At 29.0% G+C, this 18,439-nt stretch overlaps 2 protein-coding genes and 1 long non-coding RNA gene across 4 annotated transcripts; all 3 read right to left on the bottom strand.

Moving 5' to 3' along the window:
* Positions 1–23: 23 nt before the first annotated feature.
* LOC103868061 lies at positions 24–8,816 on the bottom strand. 2 transcript variants are annotated; one of them, XM_033291285.1, is made up of 6 exons: positions 2,314–8,816; positions 2,150–2,236; positions 2,043–2,052; positions 456–1,974; positions 284–380; positions 24–193 (listed from the first exon to the last, which is right to left on the bottom strand). In XM_033291285.1, exons 1-6 carry the CDS (start codon positions 2,406–2,408, stop codon positions 160–162), a joined length of 1,842 nt encoding a protein of 613 aa, XP_033147176.1. In that variant the 5' UTR covers positions 2,409–8,816; the 3' UTR covers positions 24–159. The 2 variants fall into 2 exon arrangements, with proteins under 2 accessions (XP_033147176.1, XP_009144400.1); XM_009146152.3 differs by having other exon boundaries at positions 2,043–2,076.
* A 269-nt stretch (positions 8,817–9,085) lies between these two features.
* On the bottom strand, positions 9,086–13,885 carry LOC103868062 (O-acyltransferase WSD1). The gene is made up of 7 exons (XM_009146153.3): positions 13,631–13,885; positions 12,300–12,878; positions 12,144–12,210; positions 10,187–10,281; positions 9,879–10,088; positions 9,642–9,779; positions 9,086–9,497 (listed from the first exon to the last, which is right to left on the bottom strand). Exons 1-7 carry the CDS (start codon positions 13,829–13,831, stop codon positions 9,330–9,332), a joined length of 1,458 nt encoding a protein of 485 aa, XP_009144401.1. The 5' UTR covers positions 13,832–13,885; the 3' UTR covers positions 9,086–9,329.
* Positions 13,886–17,141: 3,256 nt separating this feature from the next.
* On the bottom strand, positions 17,142–17,960 carry LOC117134440. Its single transcript, XR_004458615.1, has 2 exons — positions 17,248–17,960; positions 17,142–17,211 (listed from the first exon to the last, which is right to left on the bottom strand). It is a non-coding gene; the product is annotated as an uncharacterized LOC117134440 (long non-coding RNA).
* Between the last annotated feature and the right edge of the window lie 479 nt (positions 17,961–18,439).

The following is an 18,439-nucleotide window of genomic DNA, read 5'->3' on the forward strand; positions in this document are numbered from 1 at the left end:
ATTTTTTGGAAATAGTAACTAAAGATATGCAAAATATATTTTAATGATTTGATCTAATCAAAATTGTAAGAATGTTTAGTTTTTGTCAATACAAATATGATACATATTTCTAAAATCCATTAATATACTTCCATTCTTTCTTTCTGCGTTCCACTGCGGCTACTCCAACAACTCTTTCAATTTCAATAAGACACTGTTGAAAACAGAGATACTCAGCGCGCTTACCAGGCAAGATGAAACTATCATTACAAAAATGAAAAACAAATGGAAATAATGTGTATACCTCTTATCAAGGGAGGGTATTATCTCTTGGACAGCAGAAAGTGTGATGGACTCATCTAACTTCCCTTGAAACTGTAAAGCTTGCTTTTCTTCACTCACTGAAATATATACAGACATTAAAACAAATAGAATGAACATGTACGGGGAGAAAATGTGTTTGCTTTTACCCTCACCTTCTACATCTTCTTGAAGCCTGGATTCTCCTCCTCTAAGATATGAACGTTGATCCACTTTTAAGTCTAGGCCTTTCTGGTCTGCAAATTTCTCTAGTAAACGTCCTATTAGGTTATACGCAACCAAGCTTGCGTCGTCACAAATTTCTTGAACTGCGAGGTACTTGTTCTTTCTTCTGATTGGATTCTGCGCACCATGATCATCACTCTTTATGTTTTCAACAGAATACAATGAACGAGGGCTAATCTGGTTATCTCTGACAGGTTTAAAATCACTGGACGTGGGAGTGGCAAAGATAGACATAGGATGATCTCTTGTAATACTCTCTGTCAGGTCCCTTATAACGAGAGAAGAGCTGATATGATGCTGGTTTGTTTGGTCTGAAGAAACAGTCGAATTCAAAACTGAGCATTCTGCACCAACTTCGTCTTGATCCGGATCGTCTTGACTGTAATCATCATCACTGTCTTCTAGCTCCTCCATATAAGCATCGCCAAAGTCCTGATCAAGCTCATAATCTGGTATACATTGCCAAACTATTTGCTTCACTTGAGCACTCACATTTAATATACACTCGGTCTCTTCCTCAACTGCTTCCCCTGGAAATACTCTATGGTCTACAGTCCGCGTACTCTTGTTGACCAATGAAAGAGCGTTTGTCAAAGACTTTGGGATGACATCCATATCACAGCACTCAAACAGATATTCAATCAGCATTCTCTCGACCGCTGATCTTAAGCTGTTTTTCGATATTTGGGCTTCTGGGTCCAAGATAAGACCCACTCTTTCAAACGCAGCATCAATCCTGGCCGTACGGAGTGACCAAACTGCCTTCACTATCTCCTTCTGCAGCTTCTTTGTTTCTGGTGAGAAATGGAAAAAATCTGTGGGAGCTTTAGTTTTGTTGTAGCCAGGACTTAACTTAAGTGATAAATCTACTAATGACATTGCCTTAGCCAATGGCTCCTGCAGTTTATCCCCTGAAGAAAGTTCTGAGAGCATCTTCTCGCTAGCTTGCTTCACTTGGTCTATCAGATCCATCTTCTTTTCACCCGTTTTACTTGGTTTCAACCGAGGTATCGTCGTAACTGAACCTTCAAGTTTCCTTTTCATTGCAAGTAGAGTCTGGGTCGACAACTTATCTAGCTCATCAAGTACCTTCAACGCAGCATCACGATGAGACGGGAACATGGGTTTTGCTGAATCATTCCGGAAGTTTTCAGAATCACCAAGAGCTTGATGCAACTGCTCAACAACGTCTCTCTCTCTCAAATCTGTGCGGATAGATTCTCTGATAATCTGTTTCATTTTGGGCCGAGTCTTGTCAAACGAAGTAGAGCCTCCAGTGATGATCTTTACAACGAGAGAGAGACCTTCATTCGTTAAAGAATCAAGATACATGCTAAGCCTTCTAACAACGTCTTTAGAGCACAACATGGACTCCTTTCGTTGAGCCTCTTGGCTCTTGCGAAACCCAAATGCTTCTTCTACACGCGACTTTGCTGTCTCGTAGAATAACTGAAAAACAAGATTCGTCAAAAGGCATCTCAATGAAAAATATCAAGAGAGAGAGAGCAAGACTTTACATCATCTTCCCTGAGCAAAGATTCAGGGAGGCATCTGTCAAAACACAAAAAAAAGCTCATCATAGTTGTATAATCTAAGACATTAAAAAATTCAGCAGCTAACTCACTCGGATTCGAGAAACTCAGTCTTTTCTGGAGTGTGATCCTCAGATTCGAGAAACTCAGGTTTAGGCGTATCAAGACCCAACAGCCACCTATATTTTATAAAAACAGAACTAATCAATAGGGAGATTGGTTCAAGATCTAATAATCATTCGAGAATCATATAAACCTTCTCTTGAGTTGAATCCGCTCCTCTTGGTCTTTCATCGCTGCAGCTATCGAATCGCAATCATCCTGAAAGAAATCTGAGCCATCCATCGCCATCTTCTTAGGATTAGGGTTTATCAGTTAAATGTTTATCTGGTGAAGAGTCTGAACTTTGAAGTTGAAAGAACGGGCAGCTCTGAACACATGGTTCGGTTCGGTTCTGTCCAGGTAGGTTGGATTTACAATCCTTAATTTCTTTTTGGTACGGTTTAGATATTTTTTCGGTTCTGTTTTTCGTACTTTTTCGGTTCTATCCAGGTAGGTTGGATTTACAATCCTGAATGAACAACCAAAATAAACTCAGATCACCTAGCTTATGCAGAACAGATGGAGACCAAACTTATTTATTGAATTGCTGTATTTAACTAAATGTTAAAAAAAAAAAATTTAAAAAACAAGTTATAAATTTAAAATAAACATCATGTTGACAAATAAAAAAAATATCTAGTAAATTTTTTGAAAAATATATAAAATTCATTACAATAAAACTCATATTGTTAATTTTATATATGGTATTATATCAGCATAATCTTCATCTAAATTTTTAAAATATAACAATACATACATATATATATATATATGTTTAAAGACAAACAAATTATGTTTGATATTTCATTGTGAAAAAATATTACGCAATTATAAATAACCGTTAAATATATAAGTATAAGTAATAATATGAAAGTATACGCATCATTTTATTAAAATAATTAAAATAAAAATATTAATCATGTTTTCTTACTAATAATAATTTTAAAGGATACACTTATATATGTATATCACTAATTATAAATAAATCCATCTAAAATAAATATTACGTAAAAATAAGAAATGAATTAAATCATACTTTTAAAGAGTTTTGTAAATGAGATAAATATTATATGATTATGTAGTTAAATAATACATATTTTAGATTATATAAGTCATGCATTACTACTTATTGCAAATAAATTATATAAAACTAGTATTATGGTCCCTGCTATGCAGGAGCACGTTATTTTTAATACAAACTAGATGATAATCCGCGCGTATGTGCGGAGTGAGTTCTTATAATAATGTTTGTTTATGAAATGATTTTAACATTTTGAAACACTACAATCTTTATTGATTATAAAATGAAGAATACAAATGTTGGTCTCTTAAATATATCATCGGTGTTGAAGAGTTAACGTATTACGTCTCATTTTAATTATTTTAAGACTTTATATACACAAAATAAAATTAAGTTTTGCGGCTGATACAAATCACCAAAACCAAATAGGTAACATCAATTGTATAATGACAAAAGGGGATTATGTTTTCTATTCTCTACTTGTTTACTATTGACTACTTATTGCAAATAAATTATATAAAACTAGTATTATGGTCCCTGCTATGCAGCAGCACATTATTTTTTAATACAAATGTTAATAAAAAATATATTAAAATTTCTAAAGATATGAGCGATGTAAAATATACTTTTTCTTAAAATATAATATAAATTTATTTATTATGATTGAATAAAATATTTATAAAAATATTAAGATATTTATAAAATATGAAAATATTTATCAAAATGATTAAATATTTTTACATATTTTTTTAGAAAATTAAAAGCATACACATTTTAAAAATTATATCTTAGCAATTAAACACAATATTACTATTTTCTTCAATTAAACATATTAATCAAACTTGTGAAGGTAAGAAGAGAACACCTATTAGAAACATGATTTGCAAAAATTTATGGACTTGGGAAGCACTAGATTAGGGTAGATCATGATCGTCACCAGTTTTATCTACAAATTTTGAAAGTGAATCATGATCCTCGCCAGTTTTATCTGCAAATTTGGGAAGAGTGTCAATTGAAATCTTAAAAAGTCACAATTCAATAGAAAACAATACTTACCCATGAGCATAAATTATCTTAATTCTGACATCTTTATAGGTCAAACCCAGAAAAAAAATCGTATGCCTATGTAATGTTTATCGTTTTTTTACACATAATAAAGAGTAAAGTTATCCATTGATGGTGATTTTAAGAGAGGAATTATAGTTATTTATGTAATTTCAAGATGAGTTGAGATCGTGGACATAAAAAGTTAAAAACAGTTAAAGAGATCATGGGAAATAATAATTGTCATAATTCATTTTTGTTAACCCATTTGTTTTCGGAAAAAAACACAGAAAACAATTGTTTAAAATATTTGGTGACACATGTCAATACTAAAATTGTAAATTAACTTGTGCTTTATAATATAAAAGATTATAATATGTAAACTAAAATTATAAATATTTTCTAAACCATTTTATAAGAAACAAGATATAAATAATAGAATACATATGTATATTACATATTCATAAATAATATTTTTTAAAAATTATAATATAAAAAGAAAATGGTATAAAATATTAACAATAATTATGAAAGATTTGGTTTTTGGTTTGAAAATAAATGAAATGAGATAAATAAACTATTTATAAAAAAATAATAGGGAGGAAACAAAATAAAACCTACATGATTGGTCCTCTCTATTTCTCACACCATTTTTCCTTACTTTTTGCAGATCAATAAATATCCTTGTAACAATAATCTGCATGCAGATTATACGATATATAAATGATCTGCATTTAAAAAGATGAATAGACAATAAATACAGTTCATTATGCAAAATAAATGTTTTGAATTAAATCTGCATTATAAACTGCATCTCATTCAAAGGTATACAATTTGAGTTTACACTTAGAGACACGTCCCACATGTGACACACAAATTTCATGTGGATTGTCTCTTATACCCCTAGACTAAGCTAACTATGCACTTTCCTATTTTCAAACTAAACAAAGATATATAAACTAATCATTCTCTAAATTCTTCATTCTCTCTCATATCTTAGATCAAAACCATTTTTCTAAATACATGAACTCTAATTTTTTTTCTTTTTTTTTCTTCTAGTTTTGTTGACGACAACGAAGAACTGGATCCTCTCTTAATCTTTCTCGTTCTTTCACTAATCTTTCTCGCTTTTTCACCGGGTTTTCATGTCGCCATTCCGCCTCGTCTCCGTCAGCCACAACCACTGATGATGGGTTCTTCTCCATCATCATTGAGAGGAGAAAGAGTCCGAGATTTGTTGGAGCTAGAGGTTGAGTTCTTGCAAAGAGCTGATTACCTCAAGTGATTGTGTTCTGGGGGATGGGAGCCACATGTTAGAAACCAAGCTCTTGACTGGATTCTAAATGTTTGATCTTTCTTGAATCTGGTTTGGTCTCTGTTTAGAGTTCCAAGCTATGGAGAAGAAGAAACCAAGCTATGGAGAAGAAGAAGATGGAGTTTGCTAAACCTTTATCTCAATTGAATCCCAATATCCACTGTTTTTTATTCATTTCGACCTTATCACTGGTATATGTTTCGCGGCCATTGTCTCTTAGCCACCGCCTCCACACATCCTTGTTCCCAAGATCATCAGTTGCCGACATGCAAGGTAAAGTTCTCAACTTTGTTGGTTAAATTTATAGTTCTTGCCTAAACTTTGATCTTGAGAGACCTTGTAACTCTATATGAAACCAATTTTACCCCAGGGAATCTTATATGTTTACCATTCTTTTTTAATTTATCGTGGGAGGAGATTTGAAGATTCAGATGACATCACTCAGTTGGGGGTCGTCATCTGTGAAGACTTGAGCGCAGCAGATGGACGAGAGTTACCAGTTGCAGCTTGCGCTAGAGTTGTGATTTTGGACTGAGGCTACTTATGCCTACTTGCTCGAAGATCCAAACTCTCTGAATCCCGTGTTGGACGAGTCTACGACTTCCCCAAGTTCAGCTGAAACTGTTTCACATCAATTCTGGATACTATTTTAATTGCATCTTCTTCCTTCATGTTTAGCTTTGTGTTCACAGAATTTTTAAATTTTGGGTTTCTTATTGCTTTGGTTATCTTGGTTTATTGAAAGCTCTGAATTTTTTATAATGATATTGTTAAACAACACAGATCCTATGATAGTACTGATCTGGTATGTTGTATTCATCCAACGTTCTGGTTCGAACAATCACAACATTGTCATCATCTGCGATATTTTATCCATTTGCAGTATCGTTATCAGCTGCCTCTGGTTCATGGATTACAGCCCCAAGATCACAAATCTTCTAAAGATGAATACTAGGAAACAGATGTTGCAGTACATTCAGGCTGACTTATGATTTGATAATTTTTTTTACTGTTGAGCCATTTGGCTAAATAGAAAGTTCAATACTACCTTTACGGATGATTTTCAAAGAAATGTCTTATTTTCGAATAATGGAATGATTGACATTGAAGTAGTCATTGATGAATAAAACAAATTATGATGCTTATTTATGGGGACCCTTTTTAGAGAGACAAGAACAAGTGAGGGAACATCTTACGCGTTTTACCACTTTGAGAAATAGATCTTGGTTCATGATCAGTGATTTTAATGAGATTACTTGACATAATGAAAAGGAAGGAGACATGCACCAATTACATAGCGCTTTTTTTTGTCTTTCAAGCAGATGCTGAGTGATTATGGAATGTTAGAGTTTTTATTTTCTGGAAATGTGATGTCTTCGATTCGAAAAAGATGACTACTGCCAGTTAGATGTTATCTTGATCAGGCTGTAGGAAGCGAAGCCTTGCTTGAAAAGTTTCCACATTCTTCAGTTTAGTATTTACACATGTAGGGATCGGATCATCGTCCGGATCTAGCCAACTTCCTAGTGAAACCAATTTAAAAAAAAGTTCAAATTCCATAAGCTCTGGTTGAATAGCGAGGAGATCCAACATGTCATTTCAGAGGGATGGAATTCACCAGAGCTTCCATCATGCAAATATAATTTCCAATATCCCGAGTTGCCGCAGAGATTTTAGCCAGTGGAGGAGACAAAATGATATAAATTTAGAGAGGCAAGTAGAGGAACTAAAAAAAAGTGGAGGCTATGTATTCAAATGATGATGCATCAACAAAAGAAATAGCAGAGGCATTAAAGAAACTATCTAAAGCTCTTAAGGCTGAGGAAATATTTTGAAAGAAAAAGAATAGAGTTCTCTGGTTGAGAGAGGGGATAGGAACTCAAAAGTTTTCCGACAAAGCAAAGACTGGCGAAAAATCAAATTGGGACTGGTATCAGGAAATTACACGACTAATTGATGCATCAGGAAATATAACTAAGGATTAAGAGGGACTGGTAGCGATGCTAATAGTTATTTCAGGAGATTTTTTGAATCATAAAATCCAGAAGAGGTAGAGAACGCATTAGCAGATATTACTACGACTATCACAGATTCAATTAACGATAATTTACATCTCATGTTCCAGAATTAGAAGTCTAACTAGCCATGTTTTCGATGCATCCTGAAAACGTTTTTGGACCAGATGGAATGACTGCTCTAATCTACAAGGAGTTCTGGAATATAGTGAAGGATGATTTAGTCCATAAGGTTAACGAGTTAATCTTTGGTGTCTTGCACAGAGAGCTGGAGGTCGGAGATTTGGTGGCTTGTTGTTGACTCTTAGCCGACGACACCGCCAGTAGTAGGGTTCATGTCGTCTTTTGTTTACTCGATGTCGTCAGAGGATTTGTGGTGGTGAAGAGTTTTTTTCTTGTCTTCGCTGGACCGCTGGCTTTGCTAGCTAGTGGTGTGAAGATGGCGGCTAGCGCGGCGAGACACTCGTTTGTCTCCTTGTAAGCCTCTTCCTGCTGAGCGAGGTGTTACATAATGAGATGCATCATTTCCGTCATGGTCGGTGCCTCTTCTACCTGTCCAGGTTCAGTCCCAGCATCGAACAGTCAGGATTCATGCTGATCTTATTAACGCTACTTTGTATAGCTCCACGATGGGTGCCAACTGTTTAATTGGAGTTTTCTCGTCTTGAATAAGAAAAACAAAATTTTATTATGGATTATTTCGAAGACGTTTCTATTTATCTGATAAGAGAGGTGTTACAATGTGTATGAAAAAGATAGAAATAAGCCGGCATTCGGTGGAGTATACCGGAAAAATACAAGTCGGCGAGAAGGAGTTAAGAAAGTGTAAAACCCTAATTTCTAGCCGGCACTCTCTATGTGTCCTAGTCTGGATCCTCCCTCTGGTCTTCCTTGTCCTCCTTTTATACATATACCTCTTCATCTCTTTTCCCTAAGTCGGCTTAATCTAATGTGTTGGGTCAAGCTTAACGGGCTGAGCAACAGGGCTGAGTCTTCGGGCTATCAGACCAAGCTCATGGCGCCGAGTTAAGTCGAGGTTATCAGGCCGAGCTCGTGTGTCGAGCTCATGATGCCAAGCAGCATTGAGTTGAACAGACTTTGTAAACCGAGTTTTCATTCGATGAGCCTTGTTGAAGGAATGTAGGATGCAATTCATCTCAACAAATATTCATAACTATACGCAACTGTGAACATTGATTTATGAGCTATATGCTTTTCTGAAAACAGTAGTCATACGTAAACAATATTCTATGATATAACAATGTTACTAAAGAACAGTCCTAATATTACATGCAAACAATGAATAAATTTTGATGAATGAAACAATGATTCAAAATGGAAAAATCACGAGATTAAACTCTAGCTTATTAACGTTAACCTGATCTCATCAAAATGATCAAACGATTATCTTGAAATGAGGATAAATGTATATCATCAACTAAAGCTTAACTCAAATGATTATAAACTTGTAAACTCGTGTTGATAATGTATTATAAGTAAAGAAGAGACGAGAATGAATTGGTGTGTATTATTCCATGAATATAATGAATTATTTATATAGTAAGAGTACAATAATTTTGAGACAAAGTCTAATTTGAAAAATAAGTAAAATTTGGGAAACAAATATATTAAAGACTTTCCATAATGGACATCACCACAATATTCATAAACATTAACACCACAATATTTGTAACATTAACGAATTTATTCGAAAATAAAAGACTTCATAATTATATATTGGAGAACTGCAGGGGCTAAACATCCAATAACATGCTTCACACCTCCATGTTATGAGATCTTTTCTCCTGTACTGCTGATTTGATGATCTTAAGCGCTTCTACAATTTCATCACATAACTGATGAGGATCTGGAATTGTCGTTGTATCCACAGCTAGATTGATGATAATCTTGTTTACGTAGCTTATAAAATGGATATTGAGAGCCTTGTTGAACATCAAGTAACACCCACAAACGACAATAAATTAATTAATCTTATAAAAACTGAAAATTGTTTCTGAAAAATAAACTTATATTCTTGAGAAGACATGATAAGTTGATAACTATATTCTTCAGAAAAATACACTCACCTGTGATCCAACTAATGCACTTCCTGCGACATAAGAGATTGGATGGCCAAATAAACTTATTTCTTCGTCGGGACCTTTCACATTTGAAAATGCTAATGATGTGTTACCAAATATCCTCTTTCCAAAAGCTTCTACTGCCTATTATTTTATCACAATCAAAATTAGTAATAATGTAATATGCACAATAATTAATATAATTTTGGATTGAATAGATCATATATACGTTTGGTATCTCACCTTTCCCCCAAAAAAATTCAAGGTGAATTTAATGATTCCATAAAAAAGGAATGCTTCTAGTGATATTTTCTTCCTATCCATAGTAGCTTTGGCTCGTCGTACGTACTCCAAAGGATCCTTCTCTGATTTTATCCATAATGGAAATATAATAGTTCCTATGAAGTTTCCCCACCTACACTTTGATCCCTTCGTCATCATATTAGCCAAATCCTACATTTTCACATTTTATTAAAAATTTACACTCTAGTTAATTAGTTAAAAAAAATACAATTTCGTTTGATTGTATAATTATATATATTGATTATCACCTCTATATTCGTTGCTGGTCTGAGGTTTATAGCTACAGCTCCACGAAAACGGATTTTTTCCAAGATTTTTTTCTTCTGGGACATTGTATATCCATCTGTCAATGATTATCAGATTTTAGAACTGTTGTAGAAAAATGTATTAACAAGACTCTCTTATCTAGTAGAAAACCTAACATTATGAAAAATATAAAGTATATGAGTTTCTGTTGATATTTGAAACTGGGATTAAAATCTCCTAGTATACGTTTACACTAGGTAACTCTTATGTTCTCATTCACGGATATATATATATATATATTATTACAAATGATTAATATTTTGTTTTCAGTTTTATTAGTGTTTAAGTGTTTTATAATGTAATTTATATGTATAAAAATAAATACAATATTTCAAATATATATGTGACTTTCCTTGTAAAAAACTCTTATCGGTTCAGTTATTCTTTTGTTAATATTGGATTGCATTTATTCCTTAGAGTTAGACCAGACTTGTTTCATTGTTCCAAATGAGCTGAAATTATATTAACTGTTTTTCTTGCATTTAGTTTAGTTCAGTGTCTTGGATTTATAATATATTTTGGTTAGATCATGTATAATTTGATATACGTTAATTTGGAAAAAAAATAGGAAAATATTGTCGATCTGAAATTGCATAAGTGAATATAACCAAAAATATTTTAAATTTCATGAATGCATATAAATATTTACAAAACCTAAATCTTAATAGCTTTTAATCACGTATTCATTAGTTTTGAGTCGTTTGTAATTCATATACATAAAAATTAAATAGAATTACTCTAAATAAAAATATGTTAATGTCTTAATTAGGCCTCTATTTTTAGTATAAGAATTTGGATCCATTCAGCTACTCATTATTTGAGATATTGAGCTGTATATATTCATCTAAATGAAACACCACTATTTTTGTTCTAGTTTAACTACAAACAGATTATTTTTCTTGTATATATTTTGGTTCTCATTTTATATTTTAAAATATATACTCTGTGCATCTATTTTCCAAAGATGCGTATTTATGTGTGTTTACACATATTAAATTTTGATAAGAAAATAATATTTTCCGACATAGAGGCAGTATGTTTTAACTTTTCTACAATTTCATAATATGCTAATGCTATTTAGAATAATTTTATCAACCAAATTTATATATATGGTAATAATATTATTTTATTGTTTAAAAATAAATATCTAAACTATTCTGTAAAATTTGGTTTATATATACAACTATATGTATTTAAAAATAGATATTTTCGTTTTCTTATTTATGTTGCATTATGCAAATATGAAGAAAAATAAAATTTAAATTCTTATACGGAAAATTTATATATTTTATAGATATTTTGTTTTTATTATTTATGTGATTTTAATAAAAGTTTAAAAGGAAATTAAAATTAACAAAAACGTAACTAAAATTAATTAAGAAAAAGAAAGAAAATATATTCTTTAATAATGGTAATTATTATGTTAGAAAATATAATTATTAAGGATAAATTTGTAATTGATCTATGTTATAATTAAGGTAAGAGAGACACAAATAAAACTGATTTTTTAAATAATATTATAAAGATAACATATTAAGTGGGTTAAGAAAACTTATATAATAATTTTAGTTTTTTCATATTTTTATATGTAGATCATATTTATTTTCGTAGTGATTATATAAATATCATTAACAAATTAAATTATTATAAAATTACCACTATTACTATTTTATTTGAAAATTATTATCTTTTAAAAATAATAAGATAGAGTATATCTCAAAATAAAAATATCTTAAAATTTTATAGTACAAATCATATTCAGTAGGCAATTATTTTGAACTTTTTATGTTTTGTTTGTTACATCTTTATCCATATTCAATCATATACTATTGCAAAACTTGGTATCAAGTAAATGGTAGGTTTGATAACAATATTATGGTAAGAGAACTTTGAATTTACCATATTTTGTAGTCAAATATCTTGAAAGACCTGCTTGGGTCATTCCAAGAAGAACATCATTCACCTTCTGCATGATAATATTCACGTAATGAAGTTGTTAGTGTAAGAAGACGATATCAACTATTAATATAAATCAATACAACAATAAATATATACCATGTTCATTGTGTTCTTCACTAATTTGACATCATCAAAACTTATTATCCGATGGATAACCTTCCAAGATTGAATTCCATCATCGGGGTTTCCCATTAGAGGATTTTTGGTATCCCGCAAGAAACATGTTGTAAGCATTAACTTGAAAAACTCAACAAGAGTGGTGAAGGTGACTCTTATCATAAACCAAAGTCCAGCAATCAACCACCATGCCGAAATCATGGATTTAACAGGTTTTTTTGTGGCCGAGGTATTAGAAATTAGTGCGCTAGGGTCTGATGTTTTTCTTGAACAAGCAAGCAAAAGAGACATAAGAGACATTCCATCACCAACTGAATGATGTATTTTTGCTAGAAGCACAGATTCTGCATTTGATGTCTTTATGTTGAGTAAATGGAGTTCCCAAAGGGGTTTAGACATGTCCATTGGAATATTAGCAATTCTTGAAGTATAGTCTTCTAGGAACTGATCAGGATTTTCGATATTGGGGTAATCAAGATCCGGAACAGTTACATGATCTTCTATTCGGATGCTTACAGGAATCCAGACCGGTTCTCCATTTTTCTTATAGTTAATAACCTGAAAATTTTAATTTATGAAAACAGATCAAATTAAGTAACTTGTAATTAAGTAATTTATGAAAATTTTAATTTAAACTGTTTACGAACAAATTAAAATTTTATGTTTACACATATTGAGTGAACCAAAGGAATTATATAGATCATCATGATTTAGAAGAATATATACCTAGACATTAACAATGGAATTCAAGCAAAGTGAATTTAAGAATACATAAACAGTTCACATTTGTGACTATAGTATCAAAGACCTTAATATAGTTTTTTTTTGCGTTGATCTAAGATATTTTTTTCAAAAACATAAGGTGTATGTTTTTTTCATTTATGTTTGTATAATATCTTTTCATCTTTTGTATGGATTTGAATATGTAATACTTATTTCCAAAAGAAGAATATATATAGTGATGATTTTGTTGGATTATAAAAAAAAATACTATCAATGTTTATATTATTTTTGGGTTTTTCTGAAGAGTGTATTTTGTTATTGAAAAATAGATATACTTATTTTTGTATTTACACCGTTTATATAATCATGAAGTAAATAGTACTTAAGAAAATAAAACAGAATCCAAAGTAGAAACTAAAAATAATAGAAATAATTAATCAGTTTCTACCTAACCAAATTAAGTGGATCATATAAAATTCCTATCGTTTATTGAAGACTTTTAGTTATTATACATAATAATAATATACTTCTTACACATTCCCAGTTCGTGTGTGCACATATGCATGCGTGAATGTAATTTGTTTTACCATTTTGCTAGAAAATCTGGGAGCATTGATCAGTGTGGTCTTGAAGCCTTCAACAAAGGCCGATGGGTTGCATTTAGTTTTAAACCCAAAAGTTATCACAATGAACAAATTTGGCGAACTTAGCATCTGTGACATTGGGCTAAGCGGCTCCATGGACGTTGTCTCGAGGTCGTCTCTCTCCAGAAATTTTTTCTTTTCCATAGTTAGTTTGATGATTCGACAACCTTTGCATTAGATACGATCCATTTATACCAATGTTTCTTTGTCCTATTTAATGAAGGTTGGTATTAGATCAGGGTTTTGTGGTTGTTATTCTTGTGACCTTTTATGTAGCTAAGAATGACTTCTTTCATTTCTCACAAAAATGATTTTATTTTTATTTTATCTTAGAGGAAGGAAATTATATGATTTTTTATGTTTCAAATAAAATCTGAAAACTATTATTTTACATATTTTGTACAAATTAATATGAATAATTTATTATATATAGCTTATATATTAAAACAGAAGTCACAACCTTGATTCATGTGTGTTTTTTTTTTTAAATGGACTTATTCCTAGAAAGTCATCTTACATGTAATCTCTAATTTTATCATTTAAATTTTGGGTCTACCATAAATTTTTATTGGGCTATCAATAATTAGATTTAAACAATAAATGATCTATTGATTTATAGATAATATAAATTAAATATATATAATTTAATATTTTAATACCATACCTCCATATGTTAATTATTTAAATATTTATCGATGTTAACTTTTAAAATTATAAATATTTTTTTAAACAAAAAAATAAAATTATTTAACAATGATTAATCTTTACTACCTTAAACCAATGAAAACAAATTTTAAATTATATAGTTTATTTTAAAAATTAAACAAAAACTAAATGTTTAATTATTTACTCGACAATATAAATCTATAAAACGAAAAGTTTAATTTTTAAAAAACTTTCTAAATTTGTGAAATGTTACAGTATCTTTGGATATGACAATAAAATAGTATTTTACTAATCGTTATATATATAGTTACGATTTTAATAATGAAATAATAATCCAAAAATATATATATAGAAGAAGATACAAATACATGTGAAAGTTTGAAACAACCAATTCAATGAAGAAAATACCGTAAACTTATTATGTTTTAAAAATTGATAGACACATATATTATAATATATACCAATTTAGAACTGAAACAATCAAGTGTTTTATTAAAGTGTATATATATATATATATATGTTCAAATATTTTGTTGATAAGTATAAAATGAGAAAGTATTACTTAAATTTGATTTAGGTATTTCAGTTTTCTAGAAATATTTTTGTCCTATTATTTCTTCTTATCTTTTTTATTAAAAAGAGAAGTAAAATTTGTATCTATCATAAAAAGTTGTAATACGTCAATATCATCAATTACATTCATTTGATTATTTACATTAATCTATTAAATATATAACATTTCTCAAAAATTAATAATTATAAAGATATTAATAATAAATCATTTTTAAATGTAAATATAAATTTTACTTTTAGTTATAACAAAATCTGTTTGAGAAAAATATCTAAATAAATCTTACGAAAAAATTAAATATTTTTTCAAATTAATTCATTTATTAATGTAGTAACTAGTATTATATATTATTATAATTACTTACAAATAAAAGTTTATTATACAAAATATATGATATTTTTATATAAACTTTAATTGTAGTCTATTGTATTAAAATAAAATAAATATATGAATGAAATATGAAAATATGTTAAATTGATAAATTAAAATATTTTTAAAACTTAATTTCATTTAAATATGAATCACTGTTTAAATAATTAAAATTCGTAAGTTATATATTATTTTTATACAAAAAAATTGTTAACAAATGTCAAAATTTTATATCTACCAATATATTGTATATTTATTTATTTTAAAAATCACAACAATATACCATCTAAAATTGATTATATACAAATATAATAGTATGTAACTAACCTTTAGTTAAAGTTTTATTTATAAAATATGCTATTTGAAAAATTTGAAATATAAATAATTCATAAAAGATACTAATAATAAATCAACTTTAACTATAAATTTTGTTTTATTTTGAGTTATAACAAAATATGCTGAGAAAATATAATGCATTAGTTTGTGACAAAAAAAATCAAAAGCGATATAACTTTCTAAATTCAAAAGTAGTTGTTTAATTTTCCAATTGAAATGATAATATTCCAAAATTTTCAAAAGATAAAATCATAGATGCTAAAGTATAATTTTTTGAAATGCAACAAAAGAAAAAAATATTCTGAATACATCAAAGTGGTATAATATTTTGAAAATTTGATTCAATAACATGAGAAAAAATATTTTTGAATACATCAAAGTGGTATACATTTTTGTTATTGATATATGCGATATGTATAAAATCATTATACATTATACATATAGCATATATCATTATACATTTAGATTATATATATAGCATATATCATTATACATTATAGAAATTTTTAGAGATTGTTACTTATTATTTTATTTTGAAGAATACGGTGTTACAGAATCATGTAAATTTTGTGTGTTTTATATTTTAGATTCTAAAACAATTTGTAGATTCAACATAATGTGATTGTTCAATATATTATTTAAGAATACCAAAATTTATTTTTGGAGTTTTTATCTGTTTTGATGCCATCTGAACGTTTTTTAATATGCATGTTTTTCAGATCTGAGTCAGACTTTGGAAGACTTACTGGAAGTCTTCCGAAGTTTTCTAAAGTCTTCCTAAGTTTTCTGAAATCTAATGAAGCTTTCTGAAATCTTACAAAGTCTTCCGAAGGTAAAGTGAAGTCTTCCCCGATAAGTCTTCTATAAAAAGTTAAATTTCTGACAAATTTCGGTCAATTGCAAAACTAACATGTTTATCCGAGTCTCGAGAAGTCTTCTTTAGGATTGTTCCGGTTTTTTTTCTTAACAAAGAAAAGTTAGAAGACTTCTAAAGAAGTCTACTTGATGGAGAACACATCTAGCAAAGTCTTCTGAATGTCTTCCCGAAGTTTTCTAAAATTCTTCGCAAACAGATTTGAAAAAAAAACGATTTCATACTTTGAAGATGTTAGATGACTTGCTTAGCTTTTCTAAACACCCAGAACTTCACTACAAAATCTACCAAGTCGTTAATGACCAAGAATCATGAGCTTCAATATTTCTACAAACTTTACAAAGCTTGGAAACAAAATCTTGGCTTTTTGGATGAATTTAAAGAGAAAGTGAAAGAAATATGATTTGTATGCATAATTAATTTGATATGAAGAGTAAAAACAAAACTTTGGTACATTAAGAGCTTCAAATTGGTTGTTTATGTTAGTTGGTGTATTGATGGTAGTTGCAATATTGTAAATACTTTGTGAAAATTAGGATGATAAGGTAAAAGACTCATTTTTGAAAAGAAAATAATAATGACATATTTGTGAATAACTCAAGTTTCTAAGGTGGATAGTCAAATTTTTTTTTTTTTTAAAACATTAAAAACATAGATTATTTTCATGTTAGACTTGAAATTTTAGGTCATATTTAAACAAAGCCCTACCTTTTTTTTTTTGTAACAACAAAAACAAAGCCCTACCAATTGCCATAGTTCTCGCATGATCATTGTTCAGTGCTTTTGTTTTTCAATTTGTGGGTTACCAAAAGAATATATACTCATCTATTTCCTTCATGACACAAGATGTTTCAGCCAAACGTTTTTTTTTTCATTTTAGGTGATTTTAAAATCTTTTAGTTTTTTATTTTTAAATAGTAATATTATCTATCATTTTAAGTAGTGTTTAAAGTTTTTACACAAAGATTAAAAAAATATAAAATTTTATGTAGTTTATTTTGGTTATACAAAAGTAGCATTACATAAATCAGTTCAATCAATAAAAAAAATATTTTGTAATTGGTTACAAAGTTTAAATTAAATTATTTTTTTTAAATAATGAGAACTTCACTTGGTATGAAATAAAATAAAAAAATTTAAAAACTATTTAAAGTGATACAGAGAGAGTAGTATTTTGCATCTCTATTTTATTATGTATCATCTTAAGTAGTGTTTCGATCCGCGCAACCACGCGGGTTTTTGTTTCATTTATTTTAATATAAACATTTTGTTTTCAATTCTAAATTGGTATATATTATAATATATGTGTTTATTAATTTTTAAAACATAATAAGTTTACAGTATATTTTTTCATTGAATATATATATATTTTTCAAATTATTATTTCATTACTAAAATTGTAACTATATATATATATATTAGTAAAATATTTTTTTATTCTCATATTCAAAAATATTGTAACATTTCATAAATTTAGAAAGTTTTTAAAAAATTCAACATTTCGCTTTATAGATTTATATTATCGAGTAAATAATTAAACATTTAGTTTTTGTTTAATTTTTAAAATAAATTATATAGTTTAAAATTTGTTTTGATTGGTTTAAGGTAGTAAATATTAATCATTGTTAGATAATATGATTTTTATTATTTAAAAAAAAAATCTTTATAATTTTAAAAGTTAACATCGATAAATATTTAAATAATTAACATATGGAGGTTTAGTATTACAACATTAAATAATATATATTCAGTTTATATTATCTATAAATCCAATGGATCATCTATTGTTTAAATTCAATTATTGATAGCCTAATAAAAAATTTTGGTAGGCTTAAAATTTAAATGATAAGATTAGAGATTAAATGTAACATGACTTTCTATGAATAGATCTATTAGATTCATTTTCAAAAAAATTACACATAATTCAAAATTGTAA

The sequence above is a fragment of the Brassica rapa genome, chromosome A05 (genome assembly GCF_000309985.2).
Source record: "Brassica rapa cultivar Chiifu-401-42 chromosome A05, CAAS_Brap_v3.01, whole genome shotgun sequence".
Lineage (NCBI taxonomy): Eukaryota > Viridiplantae > Streptophyta > Magnoliopsida > Brassicales > Brassicaceae > Brassica > Brassica rapa.